Source organism: Gadus morhua, chromosome 14 (assembly GCF_902167405.1).
Source record: "Gadus morhua chromosome 14, gadMor3.0, whole genome shotgun sequence".
In the NCBI taxonomy this organism is placed as follows: domain Eukaryota; kingdom Metazoa; phylum Chordata; class Actinopteri; order Gadiformes; family Gadidae; genus Gadus; species Gadus morhua.
Window position 1 is genome coordinate 17,196,716 of NC_044061.1, and position 21,925 is coordinate 17,218,640.

The 21,925-nt window shown below is 42.5% G+C and overlaps 1 protein-coding gene across 3 annotated transcripts in view; it reads right to left on the bottom strand.

Annotated features, from left to right (window-relative positions):
- tspan4a (tetraspanin 4a) overlaps positions 1 to 21,925 on the bottom strand; it is an 84,070-nt gene that overhangs the window by 28,554 nt on the left and 33,591 nt on the right. For all 3 annotated transcript variants that reach the window (XM_030378128.1, XM_030378129.1, XM_030378130.1), the window contains exon 3: positions 1,908 to 2,099. In XM_030378128.1, the coding sequence (XP_030233988.1) occupies positions 1,908 to 2,099 (192 nt within the window). The remainder of the gene's footprint in view (positions 1 to 1,907; positions 2,100 to 21,925) is intronic.

Consider the following 21,925-nt stretch of genomic DNA (forward strand, 5'->3'; position numbering starts at 1 on the left):
TATCACATTTTCAGCGAGTACCGATTTCTCGCACTCATTTCAGGATGAGAACCATAATCCCATCAACGCCGGGATTCATTCCTGCTTGTTTTCCCGCCTGCTGTGATTTCCTCCCACGCTGTCAAACCAGCTGCCCTGTCTCTTCTTTATCTATCCACATGCCTCATCGCCCTGGCAACACACTTCATCACATACTGGTTAGCGGTGGCCCCTCTATTCCTCCCAGATCAATATATTAACAGGACCCCAAGGTTGCCTGAGACATACTATACCCCTCATCGCTGAATGGTTCAAGAGACCACCAGGGGCGCAATTGAGCGTAGGAGGTTGAATGTGAAGTGTGAGTCAATTTCAATAACATCAACTTGAGACGAAATAGTAATCTTTTGCTTGTGCCATGGTAGTCCTTTTCTGACAATAATAAGACATTTTTATGGAAGTATATTAACAACATCAGTGAATAGCCCACGCACAGCCTGATTCTCATTTTATAGCATTTAGCTCCAATCGACCCCATGCATTCTACACTGTCTACCACTGTTTCCCCGGTGCTCAAGCATGGTTCTGCGGTCTTTACTTATGTCACATTTCGCTCAATGCACAGCTCCCTCTGTACTTTACATTTACATTTAGGGAATTTGGCAGACACTTTAATCCAAAGTGACTTACAATAAGGGCATATGAAAAATAAGGTGAAACAATATATTGCTGTCGGTACAGTAACGATGTTCATAGAACCAAGCACTTACAACTGCTAGGTTGACCTATTACCTGTATACCTCTGTCTGGTTGAACAGAGAAGGCATTATTTGCAAGCTGCTTCTATTTTGAGCCCAACACACTACGTTTACATCCCCTTTCTTTAACATTTACATAAATGTACTGCATTACATCCATATATATTTTATATTGATGTACTCTATTACATTCCTATCTCTTTTATGCGGATGTACTATAATATATTGATATATCTTTCTATCTATATCTATATAAATGTAGCTGCTGCAGCAACATTTTGTTTGCTTTTGCCTTTGCTTTTCAATTTTCATGATTTTCTTTGTTTTTTTTGTTTCAACACTTCCCCACCAGCCATAGACATGCTAATATGTTACCCTATTTCAGTGACAGGACATCAAAAGATTATTTTCAAAACAGCAATTGCAATATTGCCAGCATAATGCTTTGATGTCAGACTCCATGGCTCAACACACACACACACACACATGGACACACACACACACATGGACACACACACACACACACACACACACACACACACACACACACACACACACACACACATACACACACATAACAAGCACCCTCGCTATACCCTGCTCTATAACCGTGAGAATAATAAAAAAAAGAAGAAGAAGAAGAAGAGAGCTCTCGGAAGCAAGCCTGCTATGCTCATTACCCCCTCCAGCTATCATTACGCTAATGGGTTCCAAAATAAGAGGGGTGTGTCTGTCGTTTGAGACATTCATTAGGCTTGAGCTTATGTACCACTCATAAGGGCTGATTTATCAAATGCTCCGGCTGCTGATGGGCTAACCCATCATATTAAAGTCCCAGGATCTGTGCATTTACTGTGGCAACACAGTGCCTGGGTTAATTCTGCCGGCTGCCAATCATTTAGAAAAAGGTCTTGGTTGAAGCCAGCGCGCTAATTGCCTCGCACCTTTATAGTATATGCTTGGAGGGAAAGTTATGCCTTTAAAAACTTTAAAAGAAAAACTCTCAAAGGGCCTTGTGCAGCAAAATAATTACTTCATTTTAAGCACAATTACCATGCTATTGAAATAACAACAATTCCTGGTATTTGGAGACCTTAATGAGCAGATGTTCTGACATTATATGAAGGCATGGCGAAAAAGCGCGTTGTTCGCCCATCGCCGGTGACCCACCGCAAGCAGAAGGGGCCGGCTCTCTTTGACAGCTCCAACGCAGCCCAGGCAGCCAATCACCATGATGATGGTTCCCGTTGCGATCAGCAGATTGGCCGCAGAAAGGGAGGGTAGGGACGATGACAGGGTGGCAAAGTTCCCCTGGGTCACGGAGAGCCACACCCCCACACCGAGTAGGCCACACCCTCCCAGCTGTTAGATAGATAGATAGATAGATAGAAGGAGAGGGAAAACAATAAGAAAAAACATTAGGAAGGCTACAGCCAACAGAGGGGTATTTTATCGAACAAGCTAAAAGCAAAGCCAGGCTTATTTTGCTTGGCCTCAATACTTTCAGTTAGAGTTCCGTTCCATTAACGTGACTTAAGGGAATCTCTGCTAAGTAACCATGCTAATTTATCCGACCAACCTTAGGTGCGTTTCCCAAAACAGTCAGGAAGTTAGCATTTTGCTGACTTATTACTAAGCCCAGTTGTACTATGCAGCAGTCGAAGTACGAGTGTTTCCCAAAAATCTCCAGCTAACATAGCAGTACGTAGCTGACCTCTTCGTTGATTAGCTGCGTACTTAACAGCTAATACATAGTGAACAGATGTTTTCTGAGGCGGAGTTTGGATTGCTCTGAGGCATTCAATAATTTACAGGTGGAAACCTCACAAACTTTGATATTTTGACTACATGCTTGCTATACAGTTGTGGTTAGTATTCGCCAACTTGATTGTGTATCTACCTATCCTTTGTATCAACATCAGAAACAATTTCGGAAATAGTTGTTTGTTTGGAAAAAACTGAAAGAAATGTGCTTTGTTTACTCTATTCTCTAGGTAAGTAAATAAATAACTTTTCTCCCCAATTCTGTGCAAGAGTTAAATGGCTGAGTGGTTAGAGCACTTGATCACCCTGAGATTTTGTTTTTTGTTTTTCTTGCCATCGGTTCAAGCCCTGCCAGATGCGTCTTGTTTCCTCAGTTCTAATGATGGATTTTTGATGTTTGAAGTCTGTCGATCTCTTAACAGTACCTAGGCTGTATATTTCCCTCCCACAATATTTTGATAGCCTATTCATTTTGACAGAGAGGCAGAATCTTGTGTTGTCGCTGCAGTGGATGGATGTTTCTTGATACTTTTTTATTTTATTTTAAATTGTAGGCTATCAATGAATTCACTTCTCTAAAACCCACTGCCCAGAATCTTATCACATATGTAAAACTAACAGGGTTGTTAAAGAAAATATTTGTGAGCCATTAAATATCCAGTGATGTTCCAAACCCTAACATTTCAAGGCGCTACTACACTAACTCAGAATGCTAATTGTGTAAAAAACAACAAAGAAGACTGAAATCGGTCATGTGACCATGAATATCCAGGAAGCATGTGGGCTAATATGGACCTACAACAGCCCTAGAGCTGTTGTAAATAGTTTGCCTTTTTACCATGTGGGTAATAAGGACTCAGCAAGACTATGTTGTTGGGAAACAGTCAGGAAGCCTTACCTTGCTAGTACTATGGAGTTTAATAACTTCCTCCATACTATGAGCTTAATATGTAGGTGAAATGGTTTTGGGGAACACTTTCCTATTAACTGTTTAGTCCCTAAGAGGTATGTTGCTAAGGAAGTTAGCAACTATGCTTTTGGGAAACAAACCCCTGGTCGATAGCAGGCTAACTGTCAGGCTTACTTGATCGTACGTTTCAGAGAAGTCGATGGCCCAATCCCAAAGTGAGCCCTGAGGACTAAGGACTTACGGACTTAAATGATCTCAGGTGCTAATTAACTTAAGTGATTGAGTGTGTGAGGCCACATGGGCTCAGATAGGTATGGGATTGGCACAGCATTTCACGACACTTCGGCTAATGAAATGTATTGATATTAGAAAATATACATTTATTTTTATTTTTTTACTTTTGAATACTTCAGTATAAAGGATGTATTGAATAATTTAGGTTATTATTGGCCTACAGATAATAATCATGAGTCAGAACGGGCTACATTTGGCTGAATTATAAAAGGTATAAGTAGTAATATACAGAGCCGTTTGGGAGCCAAGGAGCCGGCTCTTGGTGGTGAGCTGATCAAAATGATCCGGCCAACTAAAAAGAGGCAGAAATTCCCATCTGGTCATGCATTGACAGTGGCGTTGTCTTGTTGTTTACCTTCCTAATTTCCGGATTTCCCTATGGTCTCCGCGGTAAAGGTCACGACGCTTTGAACTGTGGGAAATTTCCTTAGGTGAAGTCTGCAGTGATGCGAACTCACGGAAAGGGCTCTGTAAGTGTGGACTCAAACCCCCCCGCCCTTTGGATTTCAACATTGGGACTGCCCTAAAGCCTTAATAATTTCGCGAGAACGCACAGCAAAGTCTGTGAGTCCAGACATGGGGATTGGGATCTGTCGGAACCAAGTGTGTCACAGGAAGGTTCCGCCAAGCCTATTCCTCATGATTTTGTCATACATTTACATATATGAAGTACAAACAGACCTTATTTTCCCTAAGGGTCTAAGATTAAATGATGCAAATAAAATAATTAATTTAATTGCTATCTATTGTTATCGGGAACCAGCAGTTGGGTGAGTGGTATAGTGCTGGAGCTGTGATGGTGAGTGGTATAGTGCTGGAGCTGTGATGGTGAGTGGTATAGTGCTGGAGCTGTGATGGTGAGTGGTATAGTGCTGGTGCTGTGATGGTGAGTGGTATAGCACTGGTGCTGTGATGGTGAGTGGTATAGCACTGGTGCTGTGATGGTGAGTGGTATAGCGCTGGTGCTGTGATGGTGAGTGGTATAGCACTGGAGCTGTGATGGTGAGTGGTATAGTGCTGGTGCTGTGATGGTGAGTGGTATAGCACTGGTGCTGTGATGGTGAGTGGTATAGTGCTGGTGCTGTGATGGTGAGTGGTATAGCACTGGTGCTGTGATGGTGAGTGGTATAGCACTGGTGCTGTGATGGTGAGTGGTATAGCACTGGTGCTGTGATGGTGAGTGGTATAGTGCTGGTGCTGTGATGGTGAGTGGTATAGTGCTGGTGCTGTGATGGTGAGTGGTATAGTGCTGGTGCTGTGATGGTGAGTGGTATAGTGCTGGTGCTGTGGTGCGGGCGGCCTGAGTCGCGTCCTGAGTATGTCATAGAATTCTTGGCATTGGCTTATTTTTGTAATTCCCTTTATGTCAGAGAAAGTAGGCCTAACAATTTACTTTTTATATAATAAATATGTCTTACAATTTCCCTAGAACCCAAATATAACTTACATAAACCCATGGTAAAGTTAATGTTAATATTAATGTTACTGAAAGTGCAGTCTTTGTCACAATGACAAAGACACTGCTGTATGGGAAATTGTAAATTCCATTCAGGTGAGTTTATCGGCAGGCAGCCTTCTGTTGATATAAATACAATGGTAAATCAATTTAGAAAAAAAAATTCTGGCTGCATTTACTTGGCTTATTTCTTCAAAGAAATTGAAAATAAATGGACCAAAAAGTTATTTGATTTCTGCAGTAATCCTTCCTAAATTACTAGTTGCGTGGGGATTGACAAGTTCGACACGTAACCTTGAGACCATCTCCCTGATTTCAAAGGCATGGTAAATATTCAAATACAATATGTTACGCTTAATATTACTCATGCATTCAACAGATCGACGATGTTTTTGCCAGGCGGCCTCCCTGTTTTTATTAATGGTTACGGTGTTCCTCTTTGAGTTATTATATGCTTGTACTCCTCATAGACCTCCACAAGCAACTTCTGTTCGCCGCTGGAAAAGATCCCGCTCGGTCCTTTTCTGACATTTTAACCATGATTTGACATTCACGGTTCTGGGCTGGTTACAAATCTCGTGAGCGCGCGTAATCCACAAATAACGTTAGCCTGGTTTGAACTAACTTGAGCAAGGGGCGGCTGAACTGGACTGATGGAATGGCTTAAGCTTCAAGTGGAAGTTGGTGTTAGTTGTGACTGGTCTTAATCAACTAAGCGCCGCCTTCGTTAGTGACTTTGATGAAATATCCCCCAGGACTGTTCTCAGATGCATCTAGAGCAAACAAATGCATTATAATATGCACATAAACATCATTTAATGCAGACACAGATACAGTATGCAGATGTTTGTTTATGTTTGGGTGTGTCCGGCACACACGCACGTTCACACGCACACACAAACACAAAACAACCACACTCACAGACACACAGACACACACACACACACACACACACACACACACACACACACACACACACGCACGCACGTTCACACGCACACACAAACAGAAAAAACAACCACACTCACAGACACACACACACACACACACACACACACACACACACACACGCACGCACGTTCACACGCACACACAAACAGAAAAAACAACCACACTCACAGACACACACACACACACACACACACACCCACACCGCACACACACACACACAAATACGCTCCACAAGACTCCCAACGGCGATATGAATTACATGGTTAAAGACGTGATTATTGTTCTCCCCCACTATCCCTCTGTTATCCCAGCTGCAACACTGCGTCCTTTTTAATGAGCTTGAAGTAGGCCAGGGCCTAGATCAACAATGCTGGGAGGTATTGTTTGGGCCTGGCTGCCAGGAAGACAACGTCGGCTTTAACTCCCTGCCATAGGAGACGAACAATTTGATGACTTGAAAATGAAGGGCCTTCAAGTGATCTCATCATTTATAATGCTTATAATTTTAAGGCCTTATGCATGACAAACATTTGATGTGGAATTTAAATGGTATTGCATTATCAACGTAACAAACACACAAAAAATTAAGAATCACAAAATAAAATGTAAATTCTAAAAGCGGGAATAACATGGTACATATTGTAGTATTCTATGTATATAATAAGTAATTTGTTTTTTTATGGCAGTCCTACAAGAGAGCACAAGAAGTGATATATATATGATAAATATATACACAAAAGTGTATACATATACATTTGTATATATACATATAACATATTTCATACCTTTTATTTCATTATTTCCTTTTAAGTCTATCTAGGGCCTCTTTTTATTTGTGAGCGTAGGTCTTTGGACCCCACATGAGATGTATTCAGATAAAATTATAGTTTCATGCCTGGGTCTCTTTTTTTACAAATATAAATAACGTTACGATCACATCATGTTGGGATGAGAAAACATTCTCTGAAATACTGCCAGAGAAGTGTTCAAATGTATCTCTATATTTGGATATTCTTTAGGACAGGGGAGCTGGGAAGGGAGAGGATGCAAGAAACAATGTCCTCAGTGCAGAAGTTGAGGTCTCCTGCATTGTGGTTGAAACATAATGTTTTTATGGCGGCTTCGCTCAAGTCTATCATGACAATGACAATGTCCAATAGCATGAAGGAGAAGGAAATAATACAATAGTATAGCATTACACAAACACACATCAGTGAAAAACAGCATCATTCAAATAGAGAGAGAGAGAGAGAGAGAGAGAGAGAGAGAGAGAGAGAGAGAGAGAGAGAGAGAGAGAGAGAGAGAGAGAGAGAGAGAGAGAGAGTTATTAAGTGTCATTAAGGCGCTGTTGTCACATACAATCTTTCATGCAAAAAAAAAAGTAGTAACATTGAAGGGTAGGGCTAAGGGGAAAGGGCTAACTAGCCTTTGAAAGTACAATTCGAGAGGGAAAACTCATAAACGAGGGTTGTGAGAAATCTCCCACAATCCCTGGTGAATTAGAAAAAATTTAAGCAAGATGGCGGAGAAAGATGCGACCGGATCGAAAACGATAAATGTAAGGTTTTCCTTCTTTAATAAACAAAAAAAGAGCAATGATGACCGTCGCATTATCATTATGCCCTTTCAATATAGTATAGACATTTCCTTTGTAACAAGAATAATCAAGTATGCATGGCTCTGGTTAGCGAACTTGCTAGCTAGAGAACTTTACAACATTGATGATAGTTCATGACAGCATGGACATATCATGAGACAAAATGACGCCGCAGAAGGCTGCCGTGTCTCAAGCTCCTCGCCCTCACCCTCCCCACTGCCCTCTCCCAGCTGGATCAGAGGAACACATATGTGGGAATGCTGGTCATTGACTACAGTTCATCATTCAACACCATTGTGCCCTCCAAGCTTGCCGTGAAGCTCAGGGACCTCGGGCTCAACACCGCCCTCTGTGACTGGATCCTGAGCTTCCTGACGGCAGACCCCAGCCAGTGCGGAGAGGAAACGCTGCATCATCCATCCTGACTACTAACATCGGCGCACCCCAGGGCGGCGCGCTCAGCCCTCTCCTCTACTCCCTGGTCAACCATTACCCCGTGGCCACACACAGCTCCAACACCATCGTCAAGTTTGCTGACGACACAATCATCATCTGCCTGATCACCAAGGGCGACGAGACGGCGTACAGAGAGGAGGTCAGAAGAACCACGACTTCCCGGGACAACCTCCATCTCAACCTCAGCAAAACCAAGGAGCTGATTGTGGATTACAGGAAGCGACAGGGAGTAGGACTAGCACCCATCACCATCAACAGGACAACCATAGAGAGAGTCAGCAGCTTCAAGTTCCTCGGGGTCCACATCAGCGAGGACCTGACCTGGACTCACCACACCGACACCATCACAAAGACGGCTAGACAGCAGCTCTTTTTCCTCCGACGGCTGAGGAGGTTCCACATGGACACCAGGATACACCGCAACTTCTACAGGGGCACCGTAGAGAGGATCCTGACTGGCTGCATCCCCACCTGGTACGGCAGTTGCTCCACCCTCAATCTTAAACCCTTACAGAGGGTGGTGACCAACCGGATTATTAAAGACCCTCATAACCCCAGCAACATACTGTTCCAGCTGCTGCCGTCTGGAAGAAGCTACCGATGGTGTGAAACTTGTAAGTTGTTGTATTTGGAATCTGAACAATGTTACAATGATATCCATATGTTCCACGTTCTAGGCTAGGGACTCCAGGTTTGAAGATAAGCTATAATCACTTGCCAAGTAATGCAATAGTTATTGTTTTAAAAATGCTATGTAGCCTGGAAAATGGTTCATCAATGTGATTTCGTTTTTAGTTATTTCATTTTTTTTGTTAGAAATAGAGCCTCTTTGAAAAGGTTGTTGATAAAATGTGATTGTGTGTGTGATTCTTAATGCATTTTTGTAATGTGAAATATTGGTTCCATTATATCACTGGTTCTTGTTTGTATGATGTTTATTTTTTACATTGATGTCATACTGCCATAAATTCTATGTTTATTCTGGTTTTATATATTCTCTTTTGGTACAATTAGATTGTATTGGTGTTGGTAGTTACATGCAATGCATGTGTACGGCATTCTATGCTATCAGACCTGAACACTGATTAAAACACAAATCAAAGCAAACTGTTACAAAAAACCTACATACCATATCCACCACCAGCATTCCCAGGCTCAGAATACGGCGTTGAACAAATCATATTTTTTCCACATTTCTCAGATTCACTGACAGCCGCAAAAAGATTTTTAAAACCCACGAAAGAAAAATGACCACAGCTGAAGCCGGTGTTGTAAAACTCAAATCAACCGCCAACAGCAACAAACTCGTCGCCTCAATTTACGTCAACTTGGCCCTCTGCTTCAAGGGCACCCAAAAGTGAGGGCAACTCAAAAGCGAGGTGTAGGGCTAAGGGGTATGGCCAATAGGTGAATTGGGATTGGGCCTTGAGTTGAAATGGAGGAGAGGGAGAGAAAAAGAGTAACAGCTTGTTAGAATGTGCGCTCCATAGGAGCTAGGACATATTCAGATTATCCAAACTGCTTGAATATCTTGCTCTATATCCTGCGCTTAATTAGGTACTCTTGAATTCCTGTTGTTTATTAAGAAACCGTGTTCAAACTAAAAACACACCAAACTTTGAAGTGCACAAATTGACATTGGTATGGAGGTCAAGGCAATTATTACTGAATATTTAGCAGTACATGGGAATGAGGATGGGAAATATCCAAGGCTATTGAAGGTTTCTCTCAGAACATGCATGATTGAGAGGAGTGTTATATCATAGGAATGTTAGATAATATCCCTTCCCCATGCCATTGATCTATATTTTACTGCTAAATTTAATTCCCTGGTAAAAACATTTCCTTGGTATATATACACATAAAAAACGGCCTAAAATCCAGATTTCTGTCATTCAAAAATAAGAAAATCTCATATAATTAAGGTTTTACATGATAGCAGACACATGCAACATAAACTACAGTATTGCATGAAGAATATACTGACCTAACTCTCTGAACTTGGTTCTTGGCCTACTTACAAATAATATCCCGTAGTATGCAAACCCTTCACCATTAGTCTGTCGTGCTCTGGTGCTCCAGGACTTCAAGATTATTTACAGAACACGGCCAAAAGATGTGTGGCCTCCGGATGATATTATGAATCCTAGCCCTTGCGATACATCCACTGTAAACACTAGCGCATGGTACCGTGGCCGCAAGCTGCTCAGGGCCACACCCCCACCCTCCTCCTTGACCCGCCTCTAAACAACTGCACGTTTGTGGAAAGCTCATTGTGGGACTGGCTCATAGTGACTGTTATGCTGCACCAAGGCTGAATTTCTTGAACAACTTCAAATACTGTATTAGGGCCCCAACACCTATATAAAAGCATCCATAAAGTAGCATGCCATGGGACCTTTAATACCCAAAACACGTCTTAAATAAAATATTAAATATTTAAATAAAATATTTTCAAGGATGGGAACGAGGATCATAATCTGCACAATTTCTGCAGATGGTTTTATCCCAACACAGCCTTTTGGGAACATCTCAGGGTCAGTAAGTTCAAGTGTATTATTTTCCCCTCAGAGGGGGGAGAACTATTATTTGGTGGCACACACACACACACACACACACACACACACACACACCCCAAAACACACACACACACACACACACACACACACACACACACACACACACACACGCACACGCACACACACACACACACACAGAAGGATCGTGCTGAATCTCAACTTATTGAGAATTCGGCGTTAATTGGTGTATAGAAACGAGAGCACACGAACGTAATGACTACATCGCTTTTAAGGAGAGTTTTTAGAATTAGACGTTAGATTTTATTGATAATTTGAAAGTGCGACAAAACCGAATCAACTACATGAATCATTCATTTCGGCTTTGTATCCTTGAAGAAGCCTTTCTGGTGGCTTCAAAGTACGCATATGAGATGAAAGGTAACTCGGCAGAAACATAATCCAGTTTGGCTAAATGCAAAGATTTTCAGCTAACGGAAAGCACCAAACATTTCATATGAAGTTCTGAGCTTTCTATTTTGATCCAAACATTTCCGTTGCTTCTGTAACCTGCATTATTAGGGGTCTTACGAAACTGTAGGAACCCTATTGTTTTCGTTAGTATTATTATTAGGGGTCTTACGAAACCATATTAGGAACCCTATTTTTTTCATTAGTATTATTATTATTAGGCCTCCTGCGAAACAGTAGGAACTATTGTAATCATTAGTATTATTAGTGGTCCTAAGAAAACCATAGGAACCCTATTGTAATTGTTATTATTATTAGGGGTCCGATAAAACGAATGACGTAAGAACCCTATTGTAATTGTTAGTACTATTATTATTATTATTAGCCTGGCGCTTTGGTTCCAAAAGTTTGGCAGGCTCGTAGAACTCGTAAAAATAGTAAGGGAATCAAAAGATGGGCAAGAATAACACAAGGCCTTGAAGTTCAGGGATTTAACAGGATAGGAAGGTGCAATATGCATGAAACTTGTTATACATGCACCATTTTTCATGATGAACAACTTTCACATCGCAATCAATTTATTTTGTACCTTTATTTTACCAGGAATTATCCCATTGAGATTCAGAATCCCTTTTACAAGGGAGTCTTGGCCAAGACAGCAGCATATAGCATACCCCTACGGTCAGATCATTTAGACTTCATGCAATGGCTACAACTCCACCAAACACCCACACATAAACTGCTTTGGGGCTGAAAGTTGTAAAAGCTGCAAATTCGTCACACATGTACCAGTTTACTGTGGGACTATATAGTGTGAGATTCATAGCAAGAAGGCTAAAGACGACAGAGATACATATTTTCAAGTGAAATAAATACATATCTCTGATGTTCAAACACCTCTAACATTGTGTCAAAAACACATATGCTCGGCTGTCCAATATGGCTACAAGGGGTAGATTCCATAGTATGCCCATGCCATATATGAAATTGGATGCATTTGTTTGAAGTTGCCTTTCTGAACCGCGGCTTCACTACAATGCAGGTTGGGCCTTAAAGCGGTACACGCGTAATTTGGAAAACGTTTGACAGTGGTTTTTCACCTTTTTTTTTATTGTTGATTGTTTTGATCTGTAAACTTCCGGTAAACCAGTTTTTAAGGCACACCAATGCCATATTACCATACCGACCAAGCTCACCGTACCTCCACGCACGGAAGACTTCTATTTCTCAAAATATACTCTAATCTGCCCTTGGCAGTCTACAGTCATACTGTCGGTCATACTGTCATACTGTCATACTGTCATACTGTCATACTTTCATACTGTCATACTTTCATTCTGTCATACTGGCGGTCATACTGTCGGTCATACTGTCATGCTGTCATACTGTCGGTCATACTGTCATATTGTCGGTCATACGGTCATATTGTCGGTCATACTGTCGGTCATACTGTCGGTCATACTGTCATACTGTCATACTGTCGGTCATACTGTCATACTGTCATACTGTCGGTCATACGGTCATACTGTCGGTCATACTGTCATACTGTCGGTCATACTGTCATACTGTCATACTGTCGGTCATACTGTCATACTGTCGGTCATACGGTCATGCTGTCGATCATAAGTCATAAGGTCAAACTTGTCATGGTTTCTTGCAACTATATTTAGGGGTCCTACGAAAAATCTAAGAACCCTATTGTAATCGATAGCATTACTGTATTATTATTATTAGGGGTTCTACGTAAATCGTATAACCCTATTGTAGCATCCTCTTTTATTAGTTGGGCAAGTGGCTCTATAAATAATGCGAATAGGGTGGGGCTTTAGGGACAGCCTTGCCGGCATCCTCATTCCAGAGTGACTACACCTGAGATGTTACAGTTTATCTTAATCTGCGCTGTCGGTAGGTGGTATATAGATTTGAGACAACCTACTACTTTATCATTAAAGCCAAAATGCTCTAACACCAAATACAAAAACTCCCAACGGACAGAATCAAAGGCCTTTTCCGCATCAAGACTAATTGCTAGGAGCTTTGATTTTCTTTTACATATGTTATCAATCAGGTGTAATTATACAAATAAAAAACTGATTTTAATTTGAGGGATTATATTAGACCAGTCTGGAAGCTCTCACTCTATGCTTCCATTCGCCCTGACGTCACCCCGGAAGTCTCTAATATTTTATTATTTTAAGCATTATAATTATTATCAGACCTCAAGTTTCAGGGGAGAATGAGGATAATTGCTATTCAAGAGCTCTTCCCTGTAGAAACGATCTAAGCATTGGACTGAGGGATCTGAAGTGTGGGTGTTTGTGCGTGTGTGTGTATGCGTTTGTGTGTGTGGCATGGGGTGTTCATGCAGTATCTCTGTGGTGGTTGATGGACCCTGGATGTGTCCAGAATCCCTGCACTGTCTATATCCGCAGCAGGCTCACACTGATTGTTGATTCTTTCTGCTCCCATCCCATCTCAGCTCAGCTCTTTCATACTTAGCGATCTGAAGTACTGGCTCATCCACTGACTGACCTACTTGCCTCAGTATGAGTCCACACAGCTTTAAAGTCAGTTTGAGGCAACGCCTTACAGGACAGAGGTTCCTCTATTCAATATGCTAGTAAACAGCTGTGAGCAACATTGTAAAGGGTGCTATTTCATCTTGATTTAGACAAATTGCCATTGAACGTAATACAGTCAGCACCCAACCACTGCTATCGCCTTAATCCCACTTTGGTTCCACTTCCTTGTACAAGGGCAGGCTGATATCACGTCACGTGTTGATGCGGTTTCATTTGAGACCCTTGTACTGCTTTCTCCTTTGCCTGAGAGAGTGTGTGTGTTTGTGTGTGTGTGTGTGTGTGTGTGTGTGTGTGTGTGTGTGTGTGTGTGTGTCTGTGTGTGTGTGTGTGTGTGTGTGTGTGTGTGTGTGTGTGTGTGCATTGATATCCAATCATAAATCAAAATACTTATATAATCATAAAGCAAAGACAGCTTTATCCTTGTAAGGCAAGAAAGAAAAAATTAGTATAAAGGCTATTTTACATGCCTAAGACTCATGATATTCCAGTACCAGAGGCATTATCCGGGCTTAGCGTTTAATCACCAAAATGAAGGCTGCTTCGAAAGTATGATTGTTTCCGGATTGTTTCAAATAAATTATAAAGAGAAACAATAGCGCTGATTTGGATGCTTTTCATTGTAAACTATGAAAGCTCTTTAAGTGTTTTTCACCGGATTTGAACATAAGGTCTGGATAACAGTTTGGAACAGGTCCAGCCCAGTTCAAAGGGCTGTAACGGACATGATTTGACATTTCTGCTCGTTAATTAGGCCAGCAATGAGAGTCCAGTTTCAGCACAAGTTAGTTTTGAATCCTCTGCAATTTGATGTTTATTGGTAAAAGGATACGAGAATTATTATTAAAAACTGCAAGTTCCTTGTGGCCCTAATACTGTTCTTCATATTATTATTTTCTCTAACTTTTCTCCCTATTAATTCCTAACACTGTACATATTCATTGGAGAAATTGGTTGTTTTGGTGAAGGTAATGATGTGATAATTATTACAGTGTTGGTTATAGTGGTGATGGCTATGATGTGATAATTACGATAGTGCTGGTTATAGTGGGGATGGTTATGATGTGATAATTACAATATTGTTGGTTATAGTGATGTAGATTATGATGTGATACTGAAGATAGATTTGGTTAATAGTGGTGGTGGTTATAATGTGATAATTGCAATCGTGTTGGTTATAACCTGTGCTCTCTCTCAACAGTTTGACCCGAGGATGCTGTGTGACGCTGTGGACGCAACTTCCGGGTAGACGGCTTGGTTTGTTTGGTTTGTTTAGCAGGACGCTTAGCGTCGACCAGCTATCTTGGTTTGTATCTATCTACCAGTATTTATATCGCGACCTGTTCTGCATACTCTGTATTGTATTTGCTGTTTCCTTGTTGGAGCTCCGTCTGCATCAACCACGCTAAGCATGGACTCTGGTTGCTCTTGTTCCGCCTTCCTCATAGATAAGATAGCTCTGTTAGAGAGACATATCTGTCAGTTAGAGGAGGAAAGGGTAGTGAGCATAAAGAAGACAGATACTCCAAAAAGTATAGAGAAGAGACCCGCCCGGCGGTCTTGTAGAGTTGATGCTATCGCTAGCACTAGCTCCGTCAAGGCAAGGCTGTCTGCAGCATCACTTGCAAAGGCGGACAGCAGCCTGCCTCGCAAGTCTTTTTTGGGGGTAAAAACGCTAGTCATTGGTGACTCTGTTATACGTAAAGTTAGACGCCATGGCCAGTGAAAGTTATTTGCCAGGGCTCCCGACATTGAGGCTAATCTAAGGCTACTGGCATGCGGTCAGACCACATACAGAGTTAGATTAGATGCACCAAACACCAACGATAGTTTCGACAACATTGTAGTTCATGTCGTTACCAACGATACTAGGACGAGACAAACCGAGGTCACAAAAAGCAACATAGCTATGCTTTGTGACTTCACCAGGAAGATGTGTCGGCATCGATTAATTCTCTCTGGCCCTCTACCCGATAAGGGTAAAGATGAGTGTTACAGCAGATTATTGTCTCTAAATCGCTGGCTGTTACAATATAGTTCAGAGCAGGGCTTTGGTTTCATAGATAACTGGCCCTCCCTGTGTGGCCGCCCTGGCGTGCTGATGAGCGACGGCCTTCACCCTACTGGGTTAGGCGCCTCAAAAAACATAGATAGATGTCTTAGCCAGGCGGGACTCAATCACAGCACGCTGGGTTGCAGGAGTTTAGCAAACCTGCTAGCAACATGATAGTTTACGTTGCCGAGTCTAGAACAGTAGGTGGGTTAGTTGAACCAGTTTACCAGGATGATGTATCTATTTCAGAGTGTTAACCAGAATATGTATTGGGGTGCTGCCTCGCGCTGTCTCGAGTTGTAAAACCCGCAGGCGAAGGCCGCAACCAGTATGTCAAAATCATACTATTTCAAAAAATAAAATTAAAGCCAAAGAATAGATTTATATTCAGATCCTTTGAAGTGCTCGCGTTCTGCTCCTCAGTTCCCCAACAAACGGAACAAGTTCCAGACTCTTTCGTTTTAGCTATAGTATACCGTCCCCCAGGCTCGTACTCACTTTTTGTAGATGAGTTTTCTGATTTTGCAGCTGATCTTGTTACATATTCAGACAATATTTTGTCTGAATACGTTTATCTGATGGCCTTGCAAAGGCTTTTCTGTCCATTACAGATACGCTTGGTTTCAAACAGCTCGTCCAGCACCCAACCCATATCGGTGGAAACACGCTGGACCTCTTCTTGACCCGCAGTGTCATCATCTCAGATCTGGTTGTCTCTCCCTACACCTTAGCTTTATCAGACAATTTTCTGCTCACTTTCCAGGTGGTGGTATCCTGCCCCTGTCGTCGCATCACCCCTGCAACCACTACAGCTATGGCAGATAAGTTACCCTGTTCCCTTGCTCCTCTCTATAACTATGGGTTCTGTGGAGTGCCTTGCTGATGAACTCAACAATGGCTTGTCTGCTGCCATTGATTCTGTTGCTCCGCTTGTAATTAAAAAACGATCATTGAAAGAATGAACTCCCTGGATTAATGCAGAAACTCGCACCCTGAAGCAAGGTTGCAGAATCCTTGAACGCAAATGGCGCTCGACTAAACTTGAGGTCTTTCGTCTTGCGTGGCTTAACAGTCTGCTCACCTATAAGGGTGCGCTGACTACTGCCAGGAACGCCTACTTTTCTAGTATCATCAACTTGAAGAGAAACAATCCCAAGTTTCTTTTCGACATGGTGAAGTCTGACTCAGAAACAGACTCAGAGTGTAGGCTCCTCCCTCTTAGCAGGTCGATTCATGGATTTCTTTGACAATAAGATTAAATCGATTAGAGAGGAAATTGATGCTTGCCGTTCAACTTGTCCTACACATCTTGCGGGGCAGGATGGGGTCTTGCCCCGTAGGATGGGGAACTCTGGGGCAGCTCTCCTGGAATTCTTGACAATCCCTCTGGTTGAACTTGAAATGAACTTGGTAATAAAGGCATCTAAACCAACAACTTGTATGTTGGATCCTCTCCCTTCCAAGGTTCTTAAGGAACTTGTTCCCACTGTTGGGCCTGCAGTCCTCTCGCTTATGAATCTCTTGCTCTCCACGGTAATTGTTCGGTCTTATTTCAAGGCTGCAGTGGTAAAACCGCTACTCAAAAAGCTTGGCCTAGATCCCGAATTAGTCAGCAACTATCAGCCTATATCGAACCTCCATTTCCTGTCCAAGGTACAGGAAAGGATTGTAGCAAAGCAAGTCGTCAACTATCTGATGAGGAACAATCTCTTCTAACCTTTCCAGTCGGGGTTCAGGAATTTCCACTCAACTGAAACTGCTGTGACAAGAGTGGTAAATGTTCCTTCTTGCTTTGCATACAAATGTGAACTTGATGCTTGTGTTGCTTGACCTCATTGCTGCGTTCGACACGATCGACCACAGCATTCTTCTTCATTGGGGAACGGCTCTTCGCCGGCTTCAATCTTACCTCACAGATAGAACACAATTTGTGCTCTATGAGGGTTCAGAATCGAAGCACTGCAAACTACGCTTTGGTGTACCACAAGGGTCGGTCCTTGGTCCATTGCTTATTGCAAACTACACACTTCCCTTGGGCAACGTTATCCGCAGCTTTGGAATAAGCTTCCACAGCTACGCGGATGACACCCAACTCTTTATTCCTGTAGAATCAAGGGATTCGGCCCAAATCCAGAAGTTTGGGTCCTGTCTGGTTGCAGTGAAGAGTTGAACGTCACAGAACTTCCTGCTGCTTAACACTGGGAAGACAGATTTTAAATTTATCGTCTCACTTGAGAATCTCACTGTGGTTGGATGGCTTCCCCATCCCACAGAGTGCATCTGTCAGAAATCCTGTTTGTGTCCTGTTCGACCCTCAGCTGTGCTTTGACCACCATGTTATGAGCAAAGATCAGAACAATGTTATCAGCAGCAGATGCAGAGACACTGATTCATGCATTTATATCATCAAGACTGGATTATTGTAATTCATTTTTCTGGGATCTACCTAACTCTACCACGAGAAGTCTACAGCTTGTACAGAATGCTGCAGCTAGACCACTGAATAGAACGAGAAAGTTTGATCACATCACTCCTATTCTTGCCTTTTTGCACTGGCTACCAATAACTTCCAGATCAAATTTGAAGGTACTACTGCTAACCTATAAAGCCTTGCATGGATTAGCTCCATCCTACCTGAAGGATCTCATCATTCCTTATAGTCCTTCTCAGTCCCTCCGGTCTTCGGGAGCTGGCCTTCTTTCGCTACGGTAAAAAATAAATCGGCTGGACAGAGAGCGTTTGCCTATCGAGCCCCCTTCCTATGGAGTAGACTGCCACTGGTGATCAGGGAAGCTGACTCTTGGGAACTATTCAAAGCAAAGCTTAAAATACAGCTCTACAGTACACCTCTACAAAACTTACTAAATTAATAGCAGTATACATTTCCACTATTTACTTTTCCCTTCTAATTCACTATTCTGTCTGTTCTAGCGTGTTGTGGTGACTGCGGTTTTGGTTATGGTTATAGTGACGATAATTTCGATAGTGTTGCTGGTGGTGGTGGTTATGTTAGGGATAATGTATATAACGAATTCATCATTATCAGGAAAATAAGGTTATTTTCAATAGTGACCAGCGCTCTTTACATTATCCCGCTTATTACACTTGCGGAAAAATAACTTCACACAGTATGTCTTTTTACAATTTGTTACCATTCGTAATGTTCATCAGCAGAGAAATAGTTTGCCAGAGACGTTGACGTCGCTTAGCAACCGAATATGCCGGGGTTGATAAGTTGCCAGACTACTTGCGTAGTTGCACGAAAGATGTGTTCCTTGACGGCGGACAATTATGCTTAGCAACGGTCAATTATGAAAAAGATAATTGACCGCCGAACGTGGGGAAGACCCATTCAAGTGAATGGAGCATTCTACACTATTAAGAAGAGCCGTGTAATAAGTTGTGATAATTATAATAGTGTTGGTTAAAGTGGTGGTGGTGGTGATTACAGTAGTGGCGATTATATTGGCAGGCGTAATGATGTAAGATGATTACGATCGTGATGTTTATATTGGCAGATGTAATGAGGTGATAATACGATAATGTTGTCTTGTTGTAAAGATAATAATTACTCAATTATTTTACTCAATTATCTAAGTCAATTATTTTACTTAGATAATTTACTCAAATGCACAACTCAGTAGGCAAAAGTCAGAGTAGAGATAACAATAATAATGGATTGAATTTATATAGCGCTTTTCTAGACACTCAAAGACGCTTTACAGTGAAGGGGGGACCTCACTCACCACCACCAGTGTGTAGCACCCACTTGGGTGATGCACGGCAGCCAACCTGCGCCAGAACGCTCTCCACACACCAGCTTGAGGTGGAGGGTGAGGGAATTAATGAGTCAGCCAATTATACAGAAGGATGATTATGGGGCCAGATTGAATAAGCCTGGTTGTGCCAGAGCACCGGGAAAACCCCTACTCTTTGCCATAAGTGCCCTGTGATCTCTTATGACCTCGGTGACTCATAATGGTCTTTACTGGAAAAAAAATCCGGCAGGGAGAAGGCAAAGGCGTAGTTGGCTAATGTTGACCATAAGGGTGGTGGTTATGATGTGATAAATACAATGGTGTTGATTATATTGGCAGAGCTTATGATTAGACCCTCTTTTGATTGATTTCCTCTCCATATTGCTTCCTGTTTATACTGCTACCCTGGTTTTGCGCATATAGTTAACACTTACAACGTTGTAATAATGGAGGTAGGTTGGTGTTCCCTGATGCACAGTGGAAGGCTATGTAAAAAACCTTTCACATCTCACTATAAATAAACTCAGAGCTGCAATGGAGACTACAGAAGGTGAGAGAAGACGAGAGAAGACGATGTTGGGAGAGAGAGAGAGAGAGAGAGAGAGAGAGAGAGAGAGAGAGAGAGAGAGAGAGAGAGAGAGAGAGAGAGAGAGAGAGAGAGAGAGAGAGAGAGAGAGAGAGAGAGAGAGAGAGAGAGAGAGAGAAGGAGAGAGCGAGAGAGAGAGAAAGAGAGAGAGGGTAATCAATAAATCTCTAATCTCTTGAGCGTTCTCTCCTCTTTGCACCCCACCTTCTTTCTCGGAACACCCACACACACACACACACACACACACACACACACACACACACACACACACACACACACACACACACACACACACACACACACACACACACACACACACACACACACACACACACACAGTACCAGTTTTCTACTACAAGCCTGGGAGGTGACTAATGTTTGGGAGTGGGTCCCCAGGTTGTGACATGCCTCGGGCTCTGCTGTTGCTGTGTCGCAGTGCAGATGGAGACCCACTCCCACACTCTGATGTTCCCCAGAGCCCCAGATACGCCTGAACGTCTCCAACGTGGGAAGCAACGATGTGAGCGCTAATTCTACAACGTCTCGAATAGCGGATGATTGATGGTAAGCTAGCGGCCTTCCTCTGGGTCCCTGTGGGTTCCTCTGCAGCCCAAGTAAGCCATCTCTCTTTTCATTCTCTCTCTCTCTCTCTCGTTCTTATGGCTTTTTATTTGTGAAAAGTCCAAGCCAGGCTTTTGAAGGGAACTCCTGAATTCATAAATCATGAAACATTATTGAAAGTGAATCGAGAGTGAATTGAATTATGCCTGGTCTCCTTAAAAAAATTTCTCATTTCAACGCTGGCCTCGTTCCGGCACAGCTTGGGCTCAGCCCGGCATCGGGTTGCTGCCGAGCACAGGAAGAAGCGTTAAGAAAGCTCATTGGATAACAAATCGAACAATAAAGAAGATAACAGCCTGGATGCTAGCGAACACCGAACAGACAGACACACAAACACGCACACGCACACACACACACACGCACGCAGCATAGTGTAACGAGCTGACACACCTCCAGGTACAGATAAACATGCACACAGATTATCGCAGATAAACACACAAACATATCCATACCGTAACGATGTACAACCGTAGCATGTTTCACAATGCATTTGCTTACTGGAAATAGAGGTTCCTGTGCTGCATTCAGACCTTTGAATACCTTTAGCGGGACACTCAGCAATACCAGGAGAAATGTGACATGGATATATACACTCGCGTTATTTATACAAATCACACCAACAAAGGGAACTCTGTGGGCGAGTGTCTGCTACTACCTCATGCTATGCTAATCCTGGTGGTCATGGTGCTCCTTAGTGGTGAGGCGCTGTTAGAGATCTGTGTGTGGGTTTGTATGTATGTGTGTGCTTGTGTTTCTGTTTGCGTGACACAGATAAAGACAGACGAGGAAACAAGTATGCAGTGAAATTAACATAATTGTTTGTAAACTCGGAAAACTGATGAAAGATTGGACAATAAAACAGAGGGGTGGGGTGGTGTGCGGACTATGGACTTCGCTTGCTCATTAAGCGCCATATAGTCCAGTACGGGACTAAGACTATGAGGTTAGATCTTTATCCATTGACTGTAATATAGATACTTACCCCCCCCCCAAACCATCCTGATAGAGGCATTCAACATCCAGAGCTAAGGAAGTCCTAGAGGAGGGTATTTGTTCCAGTTGTCAAGCTGGCTATCAAATTCCTCTTCATGTGTGTGTGTGTGTGTGTGTGTGTGTGTGTGTGTGTGTGTGTGTGTGTGTGTGTGTGTGTGTGTGTGTGTGTGTGTGTGTGTGTGT